Genomic DNA, 26990 nt, shown 5'->3' with positions numbered 1-26990 from the left:
AACTTATAGATATTAATGAACAACTATTTCCCCCCAACCCCCACCAAATAATCAGAAAGAAGATACCTACAAGAAACTAACCATATGTCCCCTAACAGTATGGCTATTCTTATGATAAATAAATTATATTCCCTAGCATCCTGCAGAGGAGTCCAGAGGTTGCAGGTGTTATATGCACATTCTCCAGCAGATGGAGACAGAAAAATACTGAATTGGAGGTGCTGAACACATAGCTAACAGAATACTGTACAATTCTTTATTCTCCACCTCCATGCTCAACTGGAAGCCAGCTGACCAGCTAGACTAGTCAGGCAGGCTAGCTCCTGGTCCAGTTGCTCAGCTGGCTCCTAGATGAGGACAGGGCCATTTCTGCAGCTTTTAAGGAGCACCCCTAGAAGTCTTTAGGCTAGAGCTCTATTCCCCTACTTCCCACGCAGCTAGAAGTGGAAGGCTTTTAAATGTCTTGCAGCTTGTCTGTGCTAACAGCCTTTCTGGAGATGGGGGAAGTCTGTTTCACTGCCCATCTCTGTGGCTCCGTTTCCTTAACTGACTCCAATATTACTTTGCAAGTACAGAAGAGGGTCACAGTATATCCAATATCAAAGCAGCAAAAAGAACAACGGGCCATCCAAATATGGCGCAATCAGGCAGAATTTTATTGGTGGACCCAAAACGGGTCATGTTTTGGTGTGAACCACTTGCATCATCAGGGGTCATGCAACAAAATTATTGTACAAACACACAAAAAAGTGGCTCCATCGTCAAACTAAACTCGATATTTCACACAACATTTTGCTTTACAATCGGGCAGACTTTTACAGGCTCAAGAGGTTCTTGTGTCATGTGAAATATTGAGTTTAGTTCGACAATGAAGGTGCTTTTTTATATGTTTGTACGATAATTTCATTATATGACCCCCTGATATGATATTTGGAAGTCACAAATTAATTTCATAGATCTGAAACATTTTGACCTATTTGACTAGTCAAAAAAAGGGTTAAGTAGCATCCAAGGTTACATCTGCTGGCTGATTAAAGGAAAAATGCCAGCACTGACCCGTTAACGGCTTCAGTGGGACAGCTATCCGGCCAAATCTTCTTCCTCCTCCCCGCTGCAGTGGCATAGATATGAGGGGGCCAGCCCCCCATTTTTCTGAGGCCTCTCCTGTGTCTAAACCGGATCCTACTTCTTAGCTGCCGATTACCCATTTTCTCACTTGCAGCAGTTCTGTATTCTTCCCCAGTGGTCGAGTTCCAGTTCCCTACCCCGCCCAAGCCTCCTGCCAAGCTGCTTGCCTTTGTTTGCTGTTGCTCTGCTGCCTTAGGGCCTTGCCTGTAGGTTGGCTCAGCTGTTGTAGCCTATTGCAGCTCTGAGTGTCTCCTCCTAAGTCCAAGACTTCTGGAAGAGTATGCAGCAAGGGAGGGACTCAGGAGCTATCAGCCAGCTCAGTCTTCCTCTCTACCATCAACCAACAGCTTTATATTTTATGCTGCTGGATTGTGGGAGTAGGGGAGATGCTGAGCTATGTCCCCCTAAGATAACTCTAGGCCCCCCAGCAATCCACTGTGCACTCAACTCTCCCAGCTAAATCTCCACCGATTTTCCCCTCCCCTCCAGCAGAGACATAACTAGTGGGGGTCTGGGGGATGGGGGGAGAACAGGAGAGAGTCAGTCCAGGGAGGGCAGTCACAGGAAATTTAGCTACAGGCCAGTACTGGCACCCCTCACACTCCAGTGGGAGTTGCAGTCTTCAGACAGGAGAGTTGAATACACAAGAGGACTGCCAGAGGGACAAAGCTCAGCATCTGAGGCCCAAATTCATCTTCTGAACATGCCGACTGTAAGGCCGTGTCCAAGCATGCACTTAATTGCACCATGTGAACTTTCACACATAAAATAATTTCATAAAAGGCAATTTATGCATGTAAAAAGAGTGTTAATGCACACAGAGCCAATAGACCAGTGTCGCGCAAATTTTTTAGAGCCCCGGCTGGAGGGCATCCAGAAGTGCACAGATGTTGACACGATGACATCATGCATCGACGTCCACACATGTATGGAGGGCCCTCCGGATGGGGCCCTGATCCTGCAATTGCTACACTGATGGGGGGTGCTGGAGGAGGAGAGGCACCAGCTGACAGCGGTGACTCATCATAACTGCATGGGACAAATGCGCGCCAACAATCACATGCAGGACTTATACGCACCGGATTAAAACAGTTATTGTAAGCGCTTCGAGGGGGGTGGTGCTCCCGTTGGGGGGGGGGGGGGTGAGGAGAGGAACCTCCCATTACAGAGGAAACTGCCGATTATCCACCTCGAACTACCATGGCTTTGGCGGTATATAAGAATAAAAATTATTATTATTATTAAAATGGCAGTTTCCTCTGTAATGGGGGGGTTCACCCCCTCCACTCACCCCCACAAAGGGAGCGCGAACACTTCTAAGTTTAATGGGAGAGTTCACCCCCCACGGAGCGCTTACTGTAACTGTTTTAATCCGGTGCGCATAAGTCCTGCGCCATTGTCAGCGCGTGTTTTTCCTGCGCGTTTTAGTTAGTGCAGTGGTTCCCAATCCCGTCCTGGAGGACCACCAGGCCAATCGGGTTTTCAGGATAGCCCTAATGAATATGCATGAAACAGATTTGCATGCCTGTCACTTCCATTATATTCATTAGGGCTAGCCTGAAAACCCGATTGGCCTGGTGGTCCTCCAGGACAGGGTAGGGAACCACTGAGTTAGTGTACTGCTGACTGGACGTCCTGTAAACAGTCAGCCAGCACCTCTCCTCTTCGCTGGCATCTCATGGCACACCTGGAATTTTCCCCAATAACACAATCTAATTATTCCACAAGGGTCCTCAGTCGAAATTATGTCTCAAATGGCAGTGTATCTTATCCACCATTAGAATACCCTTATGCATACAAAGACTTTAAGTCAGTTTAAAGGATCCTCAGTGGCACCTGGAATTTTGCCATGGTACACAGTTTGCGATATACTGTAACAGAGCACAGTACAATTCTGTAGTGTCTGTCTCCACCTGCTGGACAATGTGCATATAACACCTGCTAGTTGTGGACATCTGCAGAGATTACGGGAAAGGGGAATCAGGTAAACCATAAACCCTCCTCGACATTGTCAAGTGACTTCACTACAAAATGTTAGGCGCTTACGCACAAAGCTACTCGATACCCCAAGCAGGCGAAATATATATTCTGTACAGAGTCAAACTGTAGCTCTAAAAGTGACATTGTCTATTAAGGCCTTCAACTCAGTTCACAAATAAGCAATGTATTACATGCCTCGAGTGTGGACTATACTGGCCAGAAGTTTTACCAGTTTTATTAGTACACTTCAGTGCTATCGGGACTTGGCCTGGGTTGTTGCATAGGATTCCTAGCTTTTCCCATGTTAACGTGGTCAACATTTTTTGCTCGTCCTTTTTCAGTTTTTCCCATGGACAGATTCTTTTTTTCATAATCTTTCTTCTTCCCTTTTACACCTTTAAAGGGCAACATTTCACCATGTAAAAAGTCTACATCGCAAAACCGTGAAAAGCCGATGGCCTGTCTCAGACTGGAGCACAGCAGTGAGTACGTACCTGGCACTGTAGATGCCGAAGGCACAGCACTTAGTTTGGCCACAGTTGCAGCATAAGACTGAGGCAATGGAGAGCCAAGGTCATTCTCCTTATTCTCCTCCGACTTTGATTCAAACAGACTACATTTCATTGAGAAGAGAGAGAAAAAAACACTTCTTGATATTTACTTTTTTTTAAAAATAAATCTATTGATTTAAAAAAAAAAAAAATTTCTTTATTCATTTTTTCATTTTTTCATATTACAACAAGTGTATCAGAAAAATACATATAATTTTATAAACACACACTTGATTTTCCTTCATGAATACTTTAAGTACAATATATCATATTTATATTCATATTTTTATAATGTTTTAGATAATATGTAAATCATTTAATATGTATGACAAATATAAATAAAATAAAAAGCCCCCCCAAGCCCTCCCTTCCTATTTCAGAAAATCTAACCTAATACTTCAAAATGCATTAATTAATTCATACATATTGTGAGGTAAAATAAAATAATACCCACCCACATCCCCACTTAACAAATCTCTTATTATGGGAAAATGTTATTAATCATTACAAAAATCTATTGATTTTTAAAACTTTGACAATGCAATACAGTTGAACATAAACACTGCATAAAACGCACTATTAAATACACAATTAATACATAAAACTAATCATTTTCTCCCCCTCCTCTCAATTATTAATAGAAGACATATTATGTAATTACAATATTATAGTTAAGTAATTTTAATAATCAAAATATATTTCCCTCCCCCCAGATGTGTAAGGAAATCTAATAAAGAGAGATACATGACAATTATCGCGATGCAACAAATGCAGTCCATGGGCTCCACACCCTACCAAATTACTAAACCTTGAGCATTCCGCATTCATTCTCTCATACTTATAAGTGGTACAAACATTTGCCCACCAAAATGTGTAATTCAGTCTGTCGTAGCTCTTCCAGTTATGTGTAACCATTTGAATAGCTATTTCCGTCATGATCAAAAAAAGACGGCTTTTATATTTATCCAAAGGCTTAACGTGTAAAATCGTACCACAAATTATGGCTTTATAGGTTATTTACTTTTGAAAGGGGGAGGAAACAGAATATACTATACAAGCTATATACAAATTTTTTTGGCAAGTTGTACCGTATTTTCACGCAAATAACACGCACCCGTATAAAACGCGCACACGTGTATAGCGCGCAGAAATCACGATGATAAGCACAAAAACTTTGGTATAACGCGCTCACGATTATACCGCGCATGCTGCCCGACTCTCCGTTCACCCCCCTGACTTCCGTGCACTGCCCCGCCTCTCCGTGCGCTGTCCCGACTCTCCGTTCACCCCCCCTGACTTCCGTGCACTGCCCCGACTTTCCGTGCGCTGTCCCGACTCTCCGTTCACCCCCCCCTGACTTCCGTGCACTGCCCTGACTTTCCGTGCGCTGTCCCGACTCTCCGTTCACCCCCCCTGACTTCCGTGCACTGTCCCCCCTTGAAGGTCTGTCCCCATCCTGAAAGCCTGATGCCCCCCCCCGACGTCCGATACATCCCTCCCCCCGAAGGACCGCCGATTCCCCAACAATATCGGGCCAGGAAGGAGCCCAAATCCTCCTGGCCACGGCGACCCCCTAACCCCACCCCGCACTACATTACGGGCAGGAGGGATCCCAGGCCCTCCTGCCCTCGACGCAAACCCCCCTCCCCCCAACGACCGCCCCCCCAGCCGACCCGCGACCACCCTGGCGACCCCCACGACCCCCCCACCCCCCGTACCTTTGGTAGTTGGGCCAGAAGGGAGCCCAAACCCTCCTGGCCACGGCGACCCCCTAACCCCACCCCGCACTACATTACGGGCAGGAGGGATCCCAGGCCCTCCTGCCCTCGACGCAACCCCCCCCCCCCCCAACGACCGCCCCCCCCCCCAAGAACCTCCGACCGCCCCCCCAGCCGACCCGCGACCCCCCTGGCGACCCCCACGACCCCCCCACCCCCCTTCCCCGTACCTTTGGTAGTTGGCCGGACAGACGGGAGCCAAACCCGCCTGTCCGGCAGGCAGCCAACGAAGGAATGAGGCCGGATTGGCCCATCCATCCTAAAGCTCCGCCTACTGGTGGGGCCTAAGGCACATGGTCGGGTTGGGCCCATGTGCCTCAGGCCGCGCCCCCAGGTGGGACCTAAGGCTCCAGGGCCTATTCTGATTGGCCCACGCGCCTTAGGCCCCACCAGTAGGCGGAGCTTTAGGATGGATGGGCCAATCCGGCCTCATTCCTTCGTTGGCTGCCTGCCGGACAGGCGGGTTTGGCTCCCGTCTGTCCGGCCAACTACCAAAGGTACGGGGAAGGGGGGTGGGGGGGTCGTGGGGGTCGCCAGGGGGATCGCGGGTCGGCTGGGGGGCGGTCGGAGGTTCTTGGGGGGGGACGGTCGTTGGGGGGGAGGGGGGTTTGCGTCGAGGGCAGGAGGGCCTGGGATCCCTCCTGCCCGTAATGTAGTGCGGGGTGGGGTTAGGGGGTCGCCGTGGCCAGGAGGGTTTGGGCTCCCTTCTGGCCCGATATTGTCGGGAAGTCGGCGGTCCTTCGGGGTGGGGGTGCGAGTGGTCCTGCCGGGGGGGGGGGATGTATCGGACGTCGGGGAGTCGGCCGGGCAAGAGGGCTTGGGCTCCCTCTTGCTCCGATCGTGGATGCGGGTGCGGGTGGGAGCGCGTGCGAGCGGTCGTTCGGGGTGGGGGTGCGAGTGGTCCTGCCGGGGGGGGGGATGTATCGGACGTCGGGGAGTCGGCCGGGCAAGAGGGCTTGGGCTCCCTCTTGCTCCGATCGTGGATGCGGGTGCGGGTGGGAGCGCGTGCGAGCGGTCGTTCGGGGTGGGGGTGCGAGTGGTCCTGCCGGGGGGGGGGATGTATCGGACGTCGGGGAGTCGGCCGGGCAAGAGGGCTTGGGCTCCCTCTTGCTCCGATCGTGGATGCGGGTGCGGGTGGGAGCGCGTGCGAGTGGTCGTTCGGGGTGGGGGTGCGAGTGGTCCTGCTGGGAGGGTGAGTCGGGCGGGGTGGGAACTATGTTTTAAAACTTTTGTATACCGCGCTCACGCATATAACGCGCGAGGGGTATGCGCGGTAGGTAAAAACGCGTATAACGCGCGCGTTATATGCGTGAAAATACGGTAAATTTTTTTGCATCTCATCACCAGCATCTGAGCTTTGACAAGCAAGTTGCTTTCAGGTTTAACTTATTTGGCAAATCTAGATTTAAAAAAAATGCAGCACATTCCATAAGTGCTTAGAGAGTGTGGTGCAGTAGTTAAAGCTACACCCTCCTTGTGACCCTGGGCAAGTCACTTAATCCCCCCCATTGCCCCAGGTACATTAGATAGATTGTGAGCCCACCAGGACAGGGAAAAATGCTGGAGTACCTGAATAAACTCATGTAAACCATTCTGAGAATGGAATAGAAAATTAAATTTAAAAAATTAAGAACTCCCTTGAGCTGAGCATCATGGAAGGGGGGGTCTGACACTGCTACTACCATGACCCCAGAAAAGGTTCACAATGCCACTGCCATGCTGAAGGGAAAAGTACTGAACTGAAAGGGTCGGCTCAAGACGCAGAAAATGCTTGCGAGATTCCGTTCCTAGAGTAGGCCCAAGTGGATGAAGTCGAAGGGCTCCTCCATCCACCCCCTTCAGCCATTAGATGCCAGGGGTCCTGGATGCCAAATGGTTATAAGCCATCAGGAGGGGGGCATCCCCCAACATGGGGGGATTTAGCCATCGGGGGCTCCACTGAAGTACTGTGAGGCTGCAGCAGCTGAACAGGTATTCAGACATGGGTTAGGACCTCTTCCTGCCTCATCTCCACATGGGGATCCCTGCAGTCTCACTAAGGGTAGGGAGGTCACCCCTGTTGGATGTGGATTCCAAGGAGGTAGGAGACCTCACTGGTCAAGGAGGATTCATAGGGGACATAGTTAATAGCAGCAGATAAAGACCTGCCCAGCAATTCCAGTTTGTCCAACAAAGAAGATCCGCACAACATGATAAGAATTGACATATTTGTAATCATTCTTAGATCTTCCCTTCCCCCTGAGATATTCATGGCATAAACACAATATTACATATTCATACTTGTTCTTGACCAGTCCTTGCTATTGTCAAGCCACAGACTAAGGAAGTCTGCCTGGAACTGGCCTTATTCCTCAACTGCTCAAGCTGACATTGATTCCCCAATGATCTGGTTCTTCTGACATGAAAAGCATGGTCAGCTCATTGATTCAGCGACCGAAGCCCTGCATCCTACCAGGCAGTGCTCTTGGATGGGGTTCACATCCTCGAGTGTCTCTGGAGACCACCTAAGCCCTTCTTGTTACACATGGCCAGCTCCTAAACAGTACTAGTTGAAGGCATTCTCCAAGGAAAGGCTCTACCTAATGCCTTGCAGGGACCTGGACAGGTTGCTCTGGCTTCCCAAGGCGGATGCTCTGTTCATGGCAGTGATTAAAAAGACATTTCCAGCAAAAGAGGGCTCTGCCCAAGACGCAGAAAAACAGGAAAATTCTTGTGAGATTCATGCATTGCATGCAGAGAGATATTCACCCAGCCTGACTTCCTGTTTCATGTGAAGGCCTATCTTTGATCAGGACCATAAACCTGAAAACATTGATTATAAGACCATTTAAACTATGCTCATGGTCTTTATGGGCCTTTTTGATAGGCAGAATATCACATTTTAATAAAACTTGGAACTTGGCTCAGTTAGACCTGAATCCCAGCATTGGTTATCTGAAACCTTCATTCATACTCTGGTTTTTCTTTAAAATAGCCACCCTCCTGGCGTTTCTAGTCTGGCACCAAGCTCCTTACAAAGCCCTATATGATGAGTTTTTAAACACAAGCACCAGCCATCACACTTAAAGACCAGAAACCCCTTTATCTTCCTCCTCCCTCTCCCTCCCCCCCCGTTCCCCAGAAGGGGAACACTGCCTTCACAGCATAGCGTTAGCAGAGCAGGGGTAAGCAATTCCGGTCTTCGAGAGCCACAGGCAGGTCAGGTTTTCTGGGATATCCACAATAAATATGCATGACATAGATTTGCATCTCAAGGAGGCACTGCATGCAAATCCATCTCATACATATTAATTGTGGAGATCCTGAAAACCCGACCTGCCTGTGGCTCTTGAGGACCAGAATTGCCTACCCCCTGGCATAGAGTATACCTGTAGATCTGAAGATTTTTTTTTACTTTTCAGTTCACGTAAATAAAACACAGTTACTTACCGTAACAGGTATTATCCAGGGACAGCAGGCAGATATTCTTAACGTATGGGTGACGTCACCGATGGAGCCCCGGTATGGACCTTTTTAACTAGAAAGTTCTAGTTGGCCGCACCGCGCATGCGCGAGTGCCTTCCCACCCGACGGAGGAGTGCGTGGTCCCCAGTTAAGATAAGCCAGCTAAGAAGCCAACCCGGGGAGGAGGGTGGGAAGTAAGAATATCTGCCTGCTGTCCCTGGATAACACCTGTTACGGTAAGCAACTGTGCTTTATCCCAGGACAAGCAGGCAGCATATTCTTAACGTATGGGTGACCTCCAAGCTAACAGAGAGGGAGGAGGGATGGGTTGGCCATTAGGAAAATAAATTTTGTAACACAGATTGGCCGAAGAGTCCATCCCGTCTGGAGAAGGCATCCAGACAGTAGTGAGTAGTGAACGTGTGAACTGAGGACCAAGTGGCAGCCTTGCAGATTTCCTCGATAGGTGTGGAGCGGAGGAAAGCCACAGAAGCAGCCATAGCTCTGACCCTGTGGGCCGTGACAGCACCTTCCAGTGAGAGACCGGCCCGAGCATAACAGAACACAATGCAGGCAGCAAGCCAGTTGGAAAGCGTCCGTTTAGAGACAGGACGACCTAGACGGTTAGGATCGAAGGTCAGAAAGAGCTGAGGAGACGAGCAGTGAGCCCTGGTACGATCAAGGTAGTATGCAAGGGCACGCTTACAATCCAGCGAGTGCAACGCCTGTTCCCCAGGATGGGAATGGGGCTTAGGGAAGAAAACAGGCAATACAATGGACTGGTTGAGGTGGAAGTCCGAGACCACCTTAGGCAGAAATTTAGGATGGGTACGCAGAACCACCTTGTCATGGTGAAAAACAGTGAAAGGTGAGTCGGCAACCAGTGCATGCAGCTCACTAACCCTCCTTGCAGAGGTGATGGCAATGAGGAAAAGCACCTTCCACGTAAGAAATTTGAGTGAAGTTGTGGCAAGAGGCTCAAATGGAGGTTTCATGAGGGCTGATAGAACCACATTCAGGTCCCAGACGACTGGAGGAGGCTTCAGAGGTGGTTTGACATTGAAGAGGCCTCTCATGAACCGGGAAACCAGGGGATGAACCGTAAGAGGTTTTCCGAGGATAGGCTCATGAAACGCAGTGATGGCAGTGAGGTGGACTCTGATTGAGGTCGACTTGAGGCCAGCGTCGGAGAGAGAGAGAGCAAATAGTCCAGTACAGTTTCCACCGCCAGTGAGGTGGGATTGTGATGATGAAGGAGACACCAAGACGAGAACTGGGTCCACTTCTGATGGTAACATTGAAGGGTGGCCGGTTTCCTGGAAGCATCCAAAATACGACGGACAGGCTGAGACAGATTCTCTGGAGAGGTCAGCCCGAGAGAAACCAAGCTGTCAGGTGGAGCGAGGACAGATTGGGATGTAGTAGAGACTGATGCTGCTGTGTAAGTAGAGTAGGAAACACAGGAAGAGGAATGGGCTCCCTGGAGTTGAGCTGAAGCAGGAGGGAGAACCAGTGTTGGCGAGGCCACCGAGGGGCGATGAGGATCATGGTGGCTCTGTCCCTGCGGAGTTTGAAGAGCGTCCGCAACATCAGAGGTAGGGGAGGAAAGGCATAGAGGAACCGATCCGTCCAGTCGAGCAGGAATGCATCCGGGGCCAGACGATGAGGAGAGAAGAGTCTGGAACAGAACTGGGGCAGCTGATGGTTGTGAGGAGCTGCAAAGAGGTCCACCTGAGGAGTGCCCCAGAGAGCAAAGATGGAGTGGAGTGTGGGAGGATCCAGGGTCCACTCATGAGGTTGAAAGATGCGGCTGAGATTGTCGGCCAGGGAGTTCTGTTCGCCCTGAATATAGACAGCCTTGAGGAAGAGACTGTGGGCCATGGCCCAGGTCCAGATGCGGATGGCCTCCTGACAGAGGAGGGGAGATCCGGTGCCGCCTTGCTTGTTTATGTAGTACATGGCGACTTGGTTGTCTGTGCACAGGAGAAGAACCTGAGGGTAGAGAAGGTGCTGGAAGGCCTTGAGAGCATAGAACATGGCCTTGAGTTCGAGGAAGTTGATGTGATGTTGACGCTCCTGAGGGGTCCAGAGTCCCTGGGTGCGAAGATCTCCCAGGTGAGCGCCCCATGCATAGGGGGAGGCATCTGTGGTTATGATCATGGAGTGAGAGGGTAGATGAAAGAGTAGACCCCTGGAAAGATTGGAAGAGTTCAACCACCATTGAAGAGATTGCCGAAGAGACGATGTCACAGAGATGGAATGAGAAAGAGGATCGGTGGTCTGTGACCATTGGTTGGCTAGAGTCCACTGAGGTGTCCTGAGGTGGAGTCGCGCCAGAGGAAGTACATGGACCGTCGAGGCCATGTGGCCCAGGAGGATCATCATCTGCCGAGCTGGAATGGAGTGATGAAGGAGCACCTGACGGCAGAGGTGGAGCAGAGTTCGATGGCGGTCGGAGGGGAGAAATGCCCTCATTAGAGTGGTGTCGAGAACTGCTCCAATGAACTGAAGTTGCTGTGTGGGAAGCAGGTGCGACTTGGGGTAGTTGATCTCGAAACCCAAGAGATGGAGGAACGAGATGGCGTGATGAGTGGCTTGAAGTACAAGCGGAGACGTAGGTGCTTTCACCAGCCAATCGTCCAAGTAGGGGAACACCTGAAGGTCGTGAGACCTGAGGAAGGCCGCCACCACAATAAGGCACTTGATGAACACTCTAGGCGATGATGCGAGGCCAAAGGGTAGCACTTTGTACTGATAGTGATGGTGCTGTATCTGCAACCGTAGGTAGCGATGTGAAGTCGGATGGATCGGAATGTGAGTGTAGGCCTCCTTGAGGTCTAGGGAGCATAGCCAGTCGTGGTGGGAGAGAAGAGGGTAAAGCGTGGCTAGGGAGAGCATTCTGAACTTCTCTTTGACTAGACACTTGTTGAGGTCCCTGAGATCGAGGATGGGACAAAGGTCTCCTGTTTTTTTGGGGACCAGGAAGTAGCGGGAGTAGAATCCCTGACCCCTTTGGTCCGGAGGTACCTCTTCGATGGCATTGAGGAGAAGGAGGGATTGGACCTCCCTCAGGAGGAGGGGGGTTTGGAAGGAGTGAGAAGCAGACTCTACGGGAGGATGGTCTGGTGGAAGAGTCTGGAAGTTGAGAGAGTAGCCGTGGCGAATGATGTTGAGGACCCACTGGTCCGAAGTGATGACCTCCCAACGGCTGAGGAAAAGCTGAAGACGTCCTCCAATAGGTTGAGGGAGAGGCAGCGATGGTGGGAGAATGGCTATGCTCTGGAGAAGAGAGTCAAAAGGGTTGAGACGGCTTAGATGAAGGAGGAGGTTTGGCAGGTTGAGTCTGTGGGCGAGCCTGAGTCTGATGTTGGTGGCGAGGACGGCGAGACTGTTGTTGAGGCGGATTGAGAGGTCTGGCCGAGAACCTACGCTGGTAAGAAGACTGTTGTCTGTAGGGACGAGCAAGTGTAGTCTTCTTTTTAGGTTTGATCAGAGTGTCCCACCTGGTCTCATGTGCTGAGAGTTTCTGGGTTGTTGAGTCCAGGGACTCTCCGAAGAGTTCATCGCCCAGACAAGGTGCGTTAGCCAGGCAGTCCTGGTGGTTAATGTCTAGGTCAGAGACTCTCAGCCATGCCAAACGGCGCATGGCCACCGCCATGGCAGAGGCGCGAGAGGTCAGCTCAAATGAGTCGTAGATGGAGCGAACCATAAATTTCCTGAGTTGGAGGAGGCTGGAAATTTGTTACTGGAACAGAGGGACCTTACGTTCAGGGAGATATTTCTGTAAGGAGGAGAGCTGTTGCACCAGATGCTTCATGTAGAAGGAGAAGTGGAAGGTTTAGTTGTTGGCTCTATTGGCTAGCATGGAATTTTGGAAAAGGCGCTTACCAAATTTATCCATGGTTTTTCCCTCTCTGCCAGGAGGGGTGGAGGCATATACACTGGAACCCTGAGATTTTTTCAAAGTAGATTCCACCAGGAGGGACTCGTGGGGCAATTGAGGTTTGTCAAACCCTGGGATTGGGATAACCCGGTACAAGCTATCCAATTTACGAGGGGCTCCGGGAACAGTGAGGGGAGTCTCCCAGTTCTTATAGAAAGTTTCCCGTAAGATGTCGTGGATGGGCAACTTTAGAAATTCCTTGGGAGATTGATCAAAGTCTAGGGCATCGAGGAAAGCCTGAGACTTCTTAGAGTCGGACTCTAAGGGGATGGAAAGAGCTGCTGACATTTCCCTAAGGAATTTAGAGAAAGAGGATTGCTCTGGTTTGGAGGCGGTGTCGGTCATGGAGGGTTCTTCGTCGGTTGACGAAGCGTCTTCTTCGGTACCGTGAGGGGAGTCTTCACACAAGTCTGGGTCCCTAACGTCGGGGTGCGTACGTTTGGACATCGGCGTGGGGGGCTCGGCATGGTGGGTCTTTGAGAGAGATTTGCCTGAGCGCACCGAGGCGGTACCGGGTGAGGAAGACCGATGTCGTTCCTGGGACCGGACAGGGTCGGCAGTAGCACGGGTATGCACCGTAGGTGTTTCAGCCAAGAGCACCGGCATGGAGGTATTAGTCGGTACCGAGGGGGTCGATACCGATGGGACAGTGCGAGGCTCGGACCGGTCCTGTACCGGAAGGTGCGGTGGTGCCGGCAACAGTTGTTGGAGTTGTTGTTGCAGCTGCTCCTGTAACTGTGTTTGGAGTATGGCTGCGATGCGGTCATCCAGGGGAGGTACCAGTACCGCTTTTTTCTTCTTCGGTACCATAGATGTTGCTCTACGCTCCGGCGATGAGGAGGCCGATGATGAGGCACTCACCGAGATCAGAGCGGAGCGTTTGCGGGGCCGGTGCGGCGCCGGAATGGCCGGTGTCGCAACCGTGGCAGGAGGGCGCTCGAGGGAAGTGGAAGGCTTCTTAGCCGGCTTACCTGGGCCCAACGACCCCCAGGAAGGGTCCGGTGGTGTCAACGTCGTCGGTGCCGACTTTTGGGGTGCCGTCGACGTCGCGGCAGGTTCCATGGCAGATCTGGTACCAAACAAAATATTTTGCTGGATCTGCCTATTTTTCAAAGTGCGCTTTTTAAGCGTAGCACAGCGGGTGCAGGTGTCAGCCCGATGCTCTGGACCCAGGCACTGGAGGCACCAATTGTGCGGGTCTGTGAGAGAGATCGGGCGTGCACACCGCTGGCACTTCTTAAAACCCGGTTGAGGGGGCATGAAGGGAAACACGGCCTCCGCAAAATCAAAGCCGGAGGCCTGTATGGTGACAACAGGCCCCGCCGGGGCCGGCTCGAAAAAATAAAGAAAACTCGACTAATTTTTTTTTTTTTTTTTAAGGAAAAATAAAGTAATCCAAAGGGAAAAAAGGAAGAAATTCGGAAAAAATACACGAGCGGGAAAGCAAACTAATGATTTCAACGGCCGTTGAAAAATATGCGACTTCTTCGTTCCGCGGAAACGAAGAAACTGGGGACCACGCACTCCTCCGTCGGGCGGGAAGGCACTCGCGCATGCGCGGTGCGGCCAACTAGAACTTTCTAGTTAAAAAGGTCCGTACCGGGGCTCCGTCGGTGACGTCACCCATACGTTAAGAATATGCTGCCTGCTTGTCCTGGGATAAAATGTATTAACATTCTGAAAGGTTCTCATTGCTCTTACCTGTGTCTCTTGATCAAGACACATTCTCCCCCGTCTTGAGGATCTAAGTTATAAATGTAAAGATGACCATCAGATGAAGCAACTAACAGTCGTGGCAGCTTCTGTATCCTGAAAGTGGGGAAAGGGAAGGAGCTGTAACTAGTATTTCAGCAATTTACCTTTATAATCTGATCCCAAGCCAGGTCCCTAAATCCTTTAATATTGCGGGAACTGATCCATCAACTGTTTCTCAATCAACTTACACACATTCTGACCGACAACTAGTGTTGGGTGGTAAAGAGTACCAGGACAAACCTTCGAGACCGCTCCTTTGACTAGTGGAGGCAGCTGTCTTTCCTCCCTGGGCAGTATACTCCCAGACCCCTTCTAGTTCCACCATACAAATTTGAATTTCCTGAATCACTGATGTTCCAGATGCATAGCACATTATTAATCATTGTAAACCGCATAGAACTTCACGGTCCTGCAGTATATAAATTGTTATTATTATTATCATCTGAGCCATGAGGCAATTGCTTATTGAAATAAATTTGAAAAGCAAAAAGGTAAGTTTTTGCTCAGGTTGTAGAAACTAGATAGATAGGCCAGTGAATGAGAACGCCTCATGCGGAGCACCTGGACATCAACCTTCTACAAATCAGCATGGAACATACAGTCCAGGCTTCATAATCCCTTTATAGGGCATGGGAGGCAAACGCAGGCTGAGACCAGATGCGCCAGCATTCAAATCCTGCTTCTCTCACTGGTCATCACAGTGCCCTCAGGTAAGTGATTTCACCTTCCATTGTCTCAGGTATAACAAATTGTAAGCTGTCTGGTAAAGGGAATTATCATACTGTCCATGAATTTGTACTTTTGTCTTAAAATTCAGATTTGGAAAGGTGAGATATCCATTTCCAGTTAGAGATAAACTAACCAAAGGTCAGGTAGCTATGTAATAAATTACTGTATCTTCACACTAAGGCCTGAATTCTGGAACTCCTTTGCACAAGAAATCAATAATTGGGAGAACAACCAGTTCCTGAGGCATATACATTTGCCCCTCTCTTTGCACATCTGTGTAGACACAGAGGTTTCCAAGCTCTTGTATAATGCATTCAGTGGGGTAAATAAAAACCCACTTTTGATTAAGCCCTTGCCTAAAACACACTGAGGTGATTCTCTGAGGCGAATCTGTAAAGCTGGGAAACATGACCTTTCACTTCAGAAAATCACCTCAGCGAATTAAATGGAACATGGAACTCGCGTGTGTTTTAGGGACAGGACAATGATTCTTATGCCAAGAAAGCAAAGCTTACGTGGAGAGGGTGCAGACATTCCTTTGACCAGAGAGATTCAAACGCACGTTGGCAAAGGCCCGATCCTGATTCATCATGTCGGATACTTGCGTAGGGAGGTAGTTAGTGGCAGCCATGAACATCTTTCCCATATAACCTGTCCAGGTAGGTGGGTCATCCATCCTGCTAAGAAAATGGTGAAGCTGTGACTAACGTGTGCTACAGGAAGCTGATCAAGACCAACCTTTCTGACTGAATTAGCAAGAAAGCAATGGTTGCAAAGGGTACTAGATTGTCCTGAACAATGGACCATCTTCCTCCCTCTTAATGTCATCTAGTGGTATAGTTATATTTACTACTACTCTTACTACTATTTATCATTTCTAAAGCGCTGAAAGGTGTACGCAGCACTGTACATGTGCATTTAACAGACGGTGCCTGCTTAGAAGAGCTTATAATCTAATTTAGGAAGACAAAACAGGACATATAGGGGTTGGGCAATTTCTCACAGAGAGAATGGTAAGATGGACATAAGTATCTAATGGTGAGTGGGAGTTAGGAGTCAAAAGCTACTTTGAGAAAGTGAGTTTTTAGTGTAGTTGAAAGAGAACTGGGAACAAATGCACTAGGACAGTTCAAAGTGAGGGCACCCTAGAATGCAGCAACGTCACAGCGATTGGTCTCTCCAACACATCTCTTCAAAGCAGCATTTTATGTGATTGTGCACCCTTTATATACCTGAAGACTCATAAGACTCCTCAGGCAGGCCGTTTGGCCGAAACATGTGCATGTGCATGTGCATGTGCACCATTCTGATTGGGACAATTCCATCTTTGTTTGTGCTTTTGAGGCTGTGGTTTTGTTTCCCCTGTTTTGTTCTTGTGTCTAATCCCATTCAGGCACCACTTAGAGACTTGTGGTAGTAACAAAGGCCAGGGTTTGAAGGGCCTACATTTGCGACACCTAGGTACGATAAACATTGTCCCCTGAGGCACAGTTCTTCAACCAATCTTGCCGGTCCGTGAAGGATTCAGGTCCCTGCCACAGCAAAAGGTGCTGGCGTCAGCTGACATGCAACTTCCTGTTGCCGTTGCTATGCCGGCACTCCTGCTGCGTATGTCTCCTGCTCCAGTCTTTGTCTCCGCACCCCCAGACAAGCAGCGACAGCTCTGTGTGCTTTTAACTTCGGCACACAGCGGCCCCTAAGTAGTATTTTAGCCGCGGTTTCATGAGACAGCCTCAGAGTCTTTGCTAGGCCGGCCCGCTTCGATGATGCAATGTGGGCCGGCCTACCAAAGGCCCAGAGGCTGCCTCATGAAACCGCGGCTAAAATACTACTTAGGGGCAGCTGTGTGCCGAAGTTAAAAGCACACAGAGCTGCCGCTAGCCTACATAGAGGAAACATTTGCTGGAAAGGGAAGGGAGAAGGGGTACTGCTGACAGGGGAGAAGTGAAAGGAAAGGGACGAGAGTTTCTGTTGGATAAGGGGAGGAGGAAAGGGAGAAGTGGTACTCCTGGGCAAGGGAGGGGAAGGGGATACTGCTGACAGGGGAGAAGGGGAAGGGAAGAGAATTACTGTTGGATAAGGGAAGGAAGAAAGGGAGAAGGTACTGCTGGACAGGGGAGGAAGAACATTGGAAGGAAACAGCTGGCAGGGAGATTAGAGGAGGGGAAGGAATCAGGATGGAATGGAGAGATCAGATGAGGGAAAGGGGAGAGACAGAGGAATGATAAAGTAGAGAGAGATTGATTCTGGGAAGGGGGGGGTCAAATGAGAAATAAGGAAATAGGGACAAAGATGCTAGATCTAGTGTAGGAGAGAGAGGGGCATAGAAAGAATGCAGTTACCATATGGGAGGGGGAGAGGGCAGACGCTGGATTGAAGAGACAGAGGGCAGACGCTGGATGGAAGAGAGTGAAAAGACGATGAAAGCAGAAACCAGAGACGACAAGGTAGAAAAAAATAATTGAATTTTTATCTTGTAATTAGAATATCAGATTTAAAATATGTATCCTGCTAGAGCTGATGTTAGACATAACTGGGGAGTGCAAAGCCCAGGCAGTACGTCTTTAGCTTCCAGCTGACTTAGGGCTCTCTCTGACCAGGAGGCAGTTGCCCTAGTTGCACTCTCCTTAACACCATTCCTGCCATGTGTTACTGCGGTATTCTGTTAGCATGATATTTGTGTAGCATTCTGTAATAATTTGGCTTATTCAGTTTTCTTGATAGTAGAGGGGATATATGTAAAGGGGAGGGGAGACGGGAGTTTCGTTGATCCTTGCCCTGTATTATTTATATTTAGAAAATGACAATTGTACAGAATATTGTTTCTTTTTATACTTTAATAAAATATGTTCACTATAAAATCATAACTATTTGAGGCTTGTGCCGATGGGATCAGATGGTTAATGGGACAGAGCTCGCGGGTATGGGGCAGCAATGGGGTTTTAAAAAATTTCAGTCTTATTAGTTTGCCGGTCCACAAAATAACTATTTTATTTCCGCCGGTCCATAGGTGTAAAAAGATTGAAGAACACTGCCTTAAGGAATGCGACGCTATTGCCAAAACTGGGTCCTAGTTGGGACTTCGTTGGTGTATTATCATCATTCAATTAAGACTTTAGTTCCCACACTTGTTGCGACGTCTCCAGTGCCTCTTCTTGCTACTTTTTCTGACAGCATTTCGAGGCTTTATTGTTTATTTTTTTGGTTCTTTGACACCTAGGTTTGTCATAAAATCATGCCTAGCAGTGCTTAGTGACACCTAAGACTAACTCTGCCCCTAAACATGCCTAGTGGAATCACTAAGCACCCCAGCCGGCAGTTTAACCATCCTCTCTAACTATTACCCCTGCCCCTAGCATCATTCTCTTCTTGGTTAGCCTGAGAACTTTTCAGCACCCCCAAGTATTGTATTGTTTTGTTTGTTTTAGGAATGTGTATGTCTATGAACGACTGTTTGTAATGCTAACTAAACTAAACCTTAAGTTTATATACTACATCATCTCCACGGATGTGGAGCTCGGCATGGTTTACAAGAACTTAAAATATAGGAAGAGAAGGAAAAAAAAGGTTTACATGAACTTATATATAGAAGAGAAGAGTAAGGGGGGATAGAATTACATTTTAGTGAAAAGCTAGGTTTTTAGTTGCTTGCGGAATAATTCGAGGGAGCCCAGGTTCCGCAGCAGGGTAGTAAGGTCGTTCCAAAGACCTGTGATTCTGAAGAGAAGGGATTTTCCCAGTTTGCCTGCATAGCGAATACCGTGTAGAGAGGGGAAGGATAGTTTATACCTTTGGGCGGGTCTGGTAGAGTCAGGACTCGAGGAGTTATAAGATAGTGGGATTAAGGGAGGAAGGATGCCGTGAATGATCTTAAAAGCCAGGCAGGAGCATTTGAAATGGATTCTGGAAATCACTGGGAGCCAGTGAAGTTTGGCTAGGAGTGGGGAGACATGGTCGGACTTGCGTTTTGCAAAGATCAACTTGGCTGCAGTATTCTGGATTAGCTGGAGTCTTTGAAGACTTTTTTTTGTTAGGCTTAAGTAGATGGCATTGCAGTAGTCTAGTTTGGAGAGGATGATGGATTGGATGAGGACAGCAAAATGTTTTTGGCGAAAGTAGGATTTTACTTTCCTCAGCATGTGGAGGCTGAAAAAGCATGATTTAGCCAAGGAGTTGAGGTGGTCATTGAGGGAGACAGAAGAATTCAAGCTGCAGTGCAGCGCCTGAGGGTAGTGCGAAGAGGGTTGGCAGGTGTTCTAATTTTGGGCCGAGCCAGAGTAATTTTGTTTTTGATTCATTCAATTTCATCTGTACCGAGAAGGACCAGGAATGGAGTCTCATTATGCAAGCAGTAATGCTACAAAATAAACAGTAACGTCTACGATTGTGTTCTTATACTCCACCTCGTTAAATGCGGAATAGAAATACATTTTAACTTAAATTCTAATCTTAGCTGCTAAGAACTTCAGAACCTAAAACAGATTCTCCTACATAACCTTGAGCAAATCAGTTTATTAAATGGTGCCTTTATTCTCCATGTTTTCTGGAGTAATGCTAATTTCATTACTACTGTTCAATCTCTGCAAGAATGAGGGTCCCTGAAAAATAGATAGCCCCCTACACACACACACACACACGACACAGACCTGTCAGCAACTTGCTCCAGTTTAAAGATGTGCACAGTCTCTGTGTTACTGGAGGCACACAGGAACTGAGAGTCCATACTGAAGACCAGTGAGCTAATGTTCACGTATCTACAACAAACAAGAAAAGTTGCTCTTAGTGTTAGATTCTGCTGAGGAATGCTGCTGGTACAGTCAACCAAATCAGAAAACGACTGAAAAGGAGAGGCAAAGTTCTGGAAGGAATCTGATTGGAGATACTGATACATTGGTTTGTCTTATACCTATCACCCAGTCCACTTAGCTGAAGTCAATCAATTCATTAATTTTAAAATCACTATTTTACCCCCTTTTTCCCCCCTAAGACTACACAGAAATGCAAGTCATTTTGTTACAAAAATGCCAGGTACTAAAGCATCCTCTGCAGTCTCAATGGGAGATAATTTTTTTTTTTTAAAGTTAGTTTTACACAAAAATGTCTTCCCTGCACCTGTGGAATGTATCGTAGCAGTGTGTGACCATCTCTCTAAAGAGTATAGATCCTAAACTTAGAAAGACTGCCATCCCACAGCCGCTCAGCAAACATGAACAGAATTCTAGAAGCTTCTAAAGAGGAGATGTGCCCCGAGACTCCTGTCCTGCTTGTCCTTGGCGAACTAGCAGTGAACTCACCTCTTCATTCCTCGCCTGAATTCATATAGTTTCTGTCCTTCAGGTATGGAAAATACACGGATTACAGTACCCTGCAAAAAATCCATTCAGAAATGTCACTGCTTATATTATGCAGTCTATAGTTCTTCTTTACCCAACGTGTGGTGGACACCTGGAATGCGCTTCCAGAGGACGTTATAGGGCAGCGAACGGTACTGGGGTTTAAGAAAGGATTGGACAATTTCCTGCTGGAAAAGGGGATAGAGGGGTATAGATAAAAGATTAATGCACAGGTCCTGGACCTGATGGGCCGCCGCGTGAGCGGACTGCTGGGCGCGATGGACCTCAGGTCTGACCCAGCGGAGGCATTTCTTATGTTTATAGTTTGTTCTACTGTGAATATTACATACCTCACAGCCCTATATATGGGTCTGCCTAGCACAGTGAGATATATTAAAAAAAAAATGTAAAAAAATATATATTTATATATAAATATCTCTCTCTCTATATATGTGTGTGTGTATACACAAGTGAGATATTTATATATAAATATATATATATTTTTTTACATTTTTATTTATATATATTAGAGAATGACATGGTGGTAACCTGCCGAAACGGGGAAAGAAAAAATAGTGGTCGCTGCGGGGACAGGGACAAGGCCATTCACTGCCCCGTGGAGCGGTGAATGGTCTTGTCTCTGCAGTGAGGCAATCAAGGATCGTGCGGTCCAGCAGCCCCCACCCGCCCAATCGCAGCGTTCCGCCATCTCCCTCCCTCCACCTCACCTTAGATGCAGAGTTTGCTGGCTTTCTTTTTCGCCCAGCTGCACGCTTTCAAAAAGCTGCGCACGCACGGCTGCTTGAGTTGTTCAATCTTCTCCTCCACTGCAGCTTCCTGTTTCCGGTTGCGTCAGAAGAGAAGATTGAACAACTCGAGCAGCTGTGCGTGCGCGGCTTTAATGCATGCGGCTGGGCAAAAAAGAAAGCCGATAAAATTGGCATCTAAGGTGAGGTGGAGGGAGGGAGCTGACAGAACGCTGCAATCGGGCGGGAGGGGGCTGCTAGACCACAAGTGTTCCCGGCTCACACTAGGAAGGAGGGAGTGGAAGGGAAAGAGATTCTGGGCCAAGGGGATGAAGAGGGAGAGAAAGAAACCCACAGCAAGAAAGAAAGGGGAGGACAGGCAGGTGAGCCAGATGCTAGAAGCAGGGGTGGGGGGAAGAAAGAGGGAAAGAAGCTAGATGGGGTTGAAGAGATGAGACACATTGGTGTGAAAAAGAAAGAGAGGGGAAATCTGGATACAGGAAGGTAACAGAAACAGAGGGGAAATTATGTGCATGGGGGCATAGGGACAGAGACATAAAGGGGACAAACATTCCATGGGGATGGTATATGGACACAGGAGGGGCAATGGCAGATACTAGAAATGGGGAAAATAGGAACACAGAAGCGAGATTGTTTGGGGACCGAGCTCACAGGCTCCAGTGGCTTGCACAAATTACATTGTAACGTGCCACGAAAGTAAGAGGGAGGGAGGTAAATAGATAGGCCGTGCGAGAGCAGCTGAAGGGTGGTAGAAAGGAACAGATGGTGAAGGAGGGAGGGAAGGGTGGTGGTGGAAAGGAATAGAACAGACATTGAAGGAGGGTGGAGAGGAACAGACCCTGAAGGGAAACGTGGAAGACAGTGGGGAGAAGATGCTGGAAGGGAAGAAGACAGATGCCAGACTATGGGGGAGCGGAGGGAAGAAGATGGGTGCCAGACCAATTGGGGGGGGGTGAAGAGAGAGGCACAGTAACAGAGCAAATGGAAGACGCAGAGAGAAGAAACAGTGGATGGAAGGAATTGAATGAGAAGATGAGGAAAGCAGAAACCAGACAACAAAGGTAGAAAAAAAATTATTTTTCTTTAGGATAAACTAGTATATTAGTTGTGTTGATAAAAATTTATAAACAAAGCCCTGCAAGCCGAACATCTCTTTCTCTTGTTCAGCAGCCAGAATTTTGATTTATAACGAAGGAATAAGCTAAATATTGCAGTACTGAGGCTTATATGGATGCTGCGAGGACCGTGACTGGGCGGTGAATGGGATGGCAGTGACGGTGACAGATTTTTTTCCCGTGTCATTCTAATTTGTTGTGACATTATCCCCAGGATTCTATAAAGAGTATCAAAAATAATTGGTTAAAAGGTTCCAATAATTTAATTACTGGAGCCAACAAGCACTTTAACACTGGCACTAATTATGATTTGGGCGCTAATGACTACACGTTATTCTGGAATAATGGCTACCTAGATTGGATTGCATGCAATTCCAAAGGGGATGCGGCCATAAGAGGGGTATGACTGGGTCAGGGTCGTTCACAAAAGATGCATAAGGGCTATAGAATAGCCTGGTTTCAGCTGGCGTAAGTCCTTGCACCCAAAGCTGAATGCGGTGCAGAATGCTATTCTTTTTTTTTGTTCCAAAAATTTTTATAACAATAAACATCCAGACAGGAGAACAAAGATTCTTAAACACTGCTTACAACTTTGTTGATAAGAGCATAGGATATTCATGGACTACAAACCTAACCCCCTCCCCATATACAGTGTCCATACATATAAACACACATTCAACCACAACATTCAGTCCTTATTTCTGTTCACATATTCTTGGATAGGCAACCATAATCTATCAAACTTAGCCTTTTTACCCCTCTTTTCCACTATGGTTGCCTCATACTTTCCAACCAAAGACTGAGTTCCACCAAAACTGAAAAGATGGTAAAGACGCATCTTTCCATGTTTTCAAAATAGTTTGAATTGCCACAGAGGTCAATATTGCTATTAATCTCTTATTATCATTAGTTATATCAACAGAAGAATCAAAAAGATTAAAAATTGCTCCCGCGTATGTTAAGGAAACATTCATATGTAACAAAATTTGAACACGACTCCATACCTGCTGCCAAAAACAATGAAATAGCATGTGATCTAATGTACCCTTTTCACCCCCACATGACCAACATAAAGGGGAGTTATCAGCATTGATCTTATTTAGTTTGACAGGAGTCCACGTAACTTGTCTTATCATAAAATATAAGGCATCTAAGGCGCTTAAGAAGAATGAATTTCCTTTGACCATCAGATATTGACACAGCCAGTTCACGAGACTATGACTATGTCCTTTATAGTAAACCAACTATATTTTGTTTTCGTTGTTCCAAATGAACCAGTACTTTATACTAATTTGATGCTTCATGACCTATTCCCATAAGTTTTTTACATATCAAAAGAATACTTGGTTCAGACGAATCCACTGATGTGCACAGTCTCTATGACTAGTCACTCACCTTCTCAGATGCACTGGCCAGCTTTGATCCCATGGAATTGAAAGTGAAGGCAGCAAGCAGGCTATCATGAGCAGGAATAACACAGACTGATTTCTGTTTGTTAAAACAAAGAAAGAGGGTATAAGCACACAGTGAAGGAACTTACTATATGCAGCCTTGTAATAGTAATTTAACAAACCCAACTCTACTTGAAACTAAAGAGAGCAAAAAATATTTACACAGACCAAAATCATTTCTTAGTAAGAGCTTGCTAGCAAGGGGCCTACAGTTAAAAAGATACATTTTAAAATGTAAAGAGAGCCAAAAACAGAGCATTTAATTTATTTGCAAAAGCACTGCTACAGCTATGGTTATACTGACTGATCTCCTATTAAGGCAGCCCAATCTCACAGATGTCACCGGTGCTGGGGCCGATCCTGTTCAATATGTTTGTGAGTGATATTGCTGAAGGGATAGAAGGAAAAGTGTGTCTTTTTGCAGATGATACCAAGATTTGTAACAGAGTAGACACCGAAGAGGGAGTGGAAAATATGAAAAAGGATCTGCAAAAGTTAGAGGAATGGTCTAATGCCTGGCAACTAAAATTCAATGCAAAGAAATGCAGAGTAATGCATTTGGGGATTAATAATAGGAAGGAACCGTATATGCTGGGAGTTGAGAAGCTGATATGCTCGGACGGGGAGAGGGACCTTGGAGTGATAGTGTCCGAAGATCTAAAGGCAAAAAAACAGTGTGACAAGGCAGTGGCTGCTGCCAGAAGGATGCTGGGCTGTATAAATAGAGGTGTAGCCAGTAGAAGGAAGAAGGTGTTGATGCCCCTGACCAAGTCATTGGTGAGGCCCCACTTGGAGTATTGTGTTTAGTTTTGGAGACTGTATCTGGCGAATGACATAAGACTTGAAGCGGTCCAGAGGAGGACAACAAAAATGATAGGAGGCTTGTGCCAGGAGAGACTGGAAGCCCTGAATATGTATACCCTAGAGAAGGGGGTGTCCAATCTGCGGCCCAGTGAAGTATTTTGTGCGGCCCTGGTCGAGGGTGATGCAATGTTTTCCTCTGCTGCCCCCGGGTGTTTACCGTCTTGCCGGCCCCCTCCTATGTCTTGCTGCAGCGTTTGCGCGGCCCCAGAAACATTTTTTTTGGCCAATGCGGCCCAGGGAAGCCAAAAGGTTGGACAACCCTGCCCTAGAGAAAAGGAGGGACAAGGGAGATATGATTCAGACGTTCAAATACTTGAAGGGTATTAACATAGAACAAAATCTTTTCCAGAGAAAGGAAAATGGTAAAACCAGAGGACATAATTTGAGGTTGAGGGGTGGTAGATTTACAGGCAATGTTAGGAAATTCTACTTTACGGAGAGGGTGGTGGATGCCTGGAATGCGCTCCCGAGAGAGGTGGTGGAGAGGAAAACGGTGAAGGAGTTCAAAGAAGCGTGGGATGAACACAGAGGATCTAGAATCAGAAAATAATATTAAATATTGAACTAAGGCCATTACTGGGCAGACTTGCATGGTCTGTGTCTGTATATGGCCATTTGGGGGAGGATGGGCTAGAGAGGACTTCAATGGCTGGGAGGGTGTAGATGAGCTGGAGTAGGTTTTGACGGAGATTTTGGCAGTTGGAACCCAAGCACAGTACTAGGTAGAGCCCAGAAATAGCTAAGAAGAAAAAAAAATTTAAATTGAACCAGGTTGGGCAAACTGGATGGACCATTCGGGTCTTTATCTGCCATCATCTACTATGTTACTATGTCACAGTGAAAGGCCATAAAGGATAATTACTAATTATCCAGAACTATCAGCAAGATTCTTTTGGACAATGCTATTTCTATCTCTTGCTCCCTTTGGCGCTGCAAGACAAATGCAAAGCAATTCTATGTCAGAAGTTTCAGTTTCTTAAGTATGTTACTGGCAGAACACTTACCAAACTGTTTGCATCGTATACAACGATTTCCCCAACATCACAGCTACCAGGGTACGCCAGGTAGGAATTGGAATGGTTGAAAGAAAGTGCACATAACCCTACCGGAATGAGAAATGTCAGTGAAACGTAGATCCAACAAGAGCACTCGCAGAATAAACCTATTTAATTACCCCTCCTTGAAATCTTACCAATACAAAAAGTTTCTAGATAGAATGTTATCATTCCAGGCAGCCAGGCTGAACACATGGCTTGGAAAGCCCATACTTGAGGCCACTACATACGCAGACTTTAGAAAATCCCTGAAAACTCGACTGTTTAACAAATTCTAAATTCCCATACCCAACTCTTCCTCGCCAAGACCCTTCCACCTCGCCCCCTAATTCCAAGGCCTGAAACTAATTATACTTTTCACCTTGAATCTCATGTACTGACATAATGTATCTTTATTGTAACCCATGTACTGACAAAATGAATGTTTAATGTAAACCACTTGCATCCCATGTACTGACTAAACGTATCTTTATTGTAAACCGCTTCGAATTTCACGGTATAGCGGTATATAAGAAATAAATTATTATTATTATTATACTGCACAGAATCATCAGTTCCAACAAGCCTGAACTAAGTCAAATATTCTGCAATTCCTATCCCAAGCATAGTCAAAGCTGTAATCTCTATCAACATCTCAGCAAACTCTTGATTTTCCTGTAAAAAAAAATTTACTCAATTACTCAAAACTAATTAAGCGCTTCCAACAAATTACTAGTACTAGTTCCCATCACGAACATGGTTACAGTCATATTAAATAAAGGTAATAACTCTGAAAGCAAACCAAAGAATGTTAAAATAATGGGGAAAAAAAAAATTCACCTAAAACAAGGAGAGGAATCAAAACAATTACATAAAACAGGAAGAACTGACATGTGGGGGAAGGTGGGGCTCACTGGTAGAGCTGCTGCCTTCTGCACCCAGAGGCTGCAAGATCAAATCCCAGTGCAAGTTAATCCTCCAGTGCCAAAGCCACAAAAAGCCCCCATTCCCTTTCTTCCTAAAGGATTTGGAATTTTACTATTAAAGAAAAAAAAAAATGTATTTTTTTTCCTTTTTTTTTTTAGAAAGGGCAAAGCAGCCAGAAGATACAATTTGAT

General features: G+C 47.1%; 1 protein-coding gene across 6 annotated transcripts in view; it reads right to left on the bottom strand.

The window, feature by feature from the left end:
* WIPI1 (WD repeat domain, phosphoinositide interacting 1) overlaps positions 1-26990 on the bottom strand; it is a 55411-nt gene that overhangs the window by 5408 nt on the left and 23013 nt on the right. For 4 of the 6 annotated variants that reach the window (XR_004540898.1, XR_004540899.1, XM_033961320.1 and 1 more), the window contains exons 5-11: positions 25843-25940; positions 23919-24011; positions 20603-20673; positions 19955-20062; positions 15824-15988; positions 14526-14633; positions 3603-3721 (exon numbers count right to left, since the gene is read on the bottom strand). Coding sequence is in view for 4 of the 6 variants with exons in the window: in XM_033961320.1 (XP_033817211.1) it covers positions 3603-3721; positions 14526-14633; positions 15824-15988; positions 19955-20062; positions 20603-20673; positions 23919-24011; positions 25843-25940 (762 nt within the window). In the remaining 2 variants the exon portion in view is untranslated. The remainder of the gene's footprint in view (positions 1-3602; positions 3722-14525; positions 14634-15823; positions 15989-19954; positions 20063-20602; positions 20674-23918; positions 24012-25842; positions 25941-26990) is intronic. The other 2 variants (XM_033961321.1, XM_033961323.1) reach the window with 1 other exon arrangement.

The sequence above is a fragment of the Geotrypetes seraphini genome, chromosome 10, assembly GCF_902459505.1.
Source record: "Geotrypetes seraphini chromosome 10, aGeoSer1.1, whole genome shotgun sequence".
NCBI lineage: Eukaryota > Metazoa > Chordata > Amphibia > Gymnophiona > Dermophiidae > Geotrypetes > Geotrypetes seraphini.
Note: the sequence above shows the minus strand (reverse complement) of the source record. Positions and strands in the feature narration are given on the sequence as shown.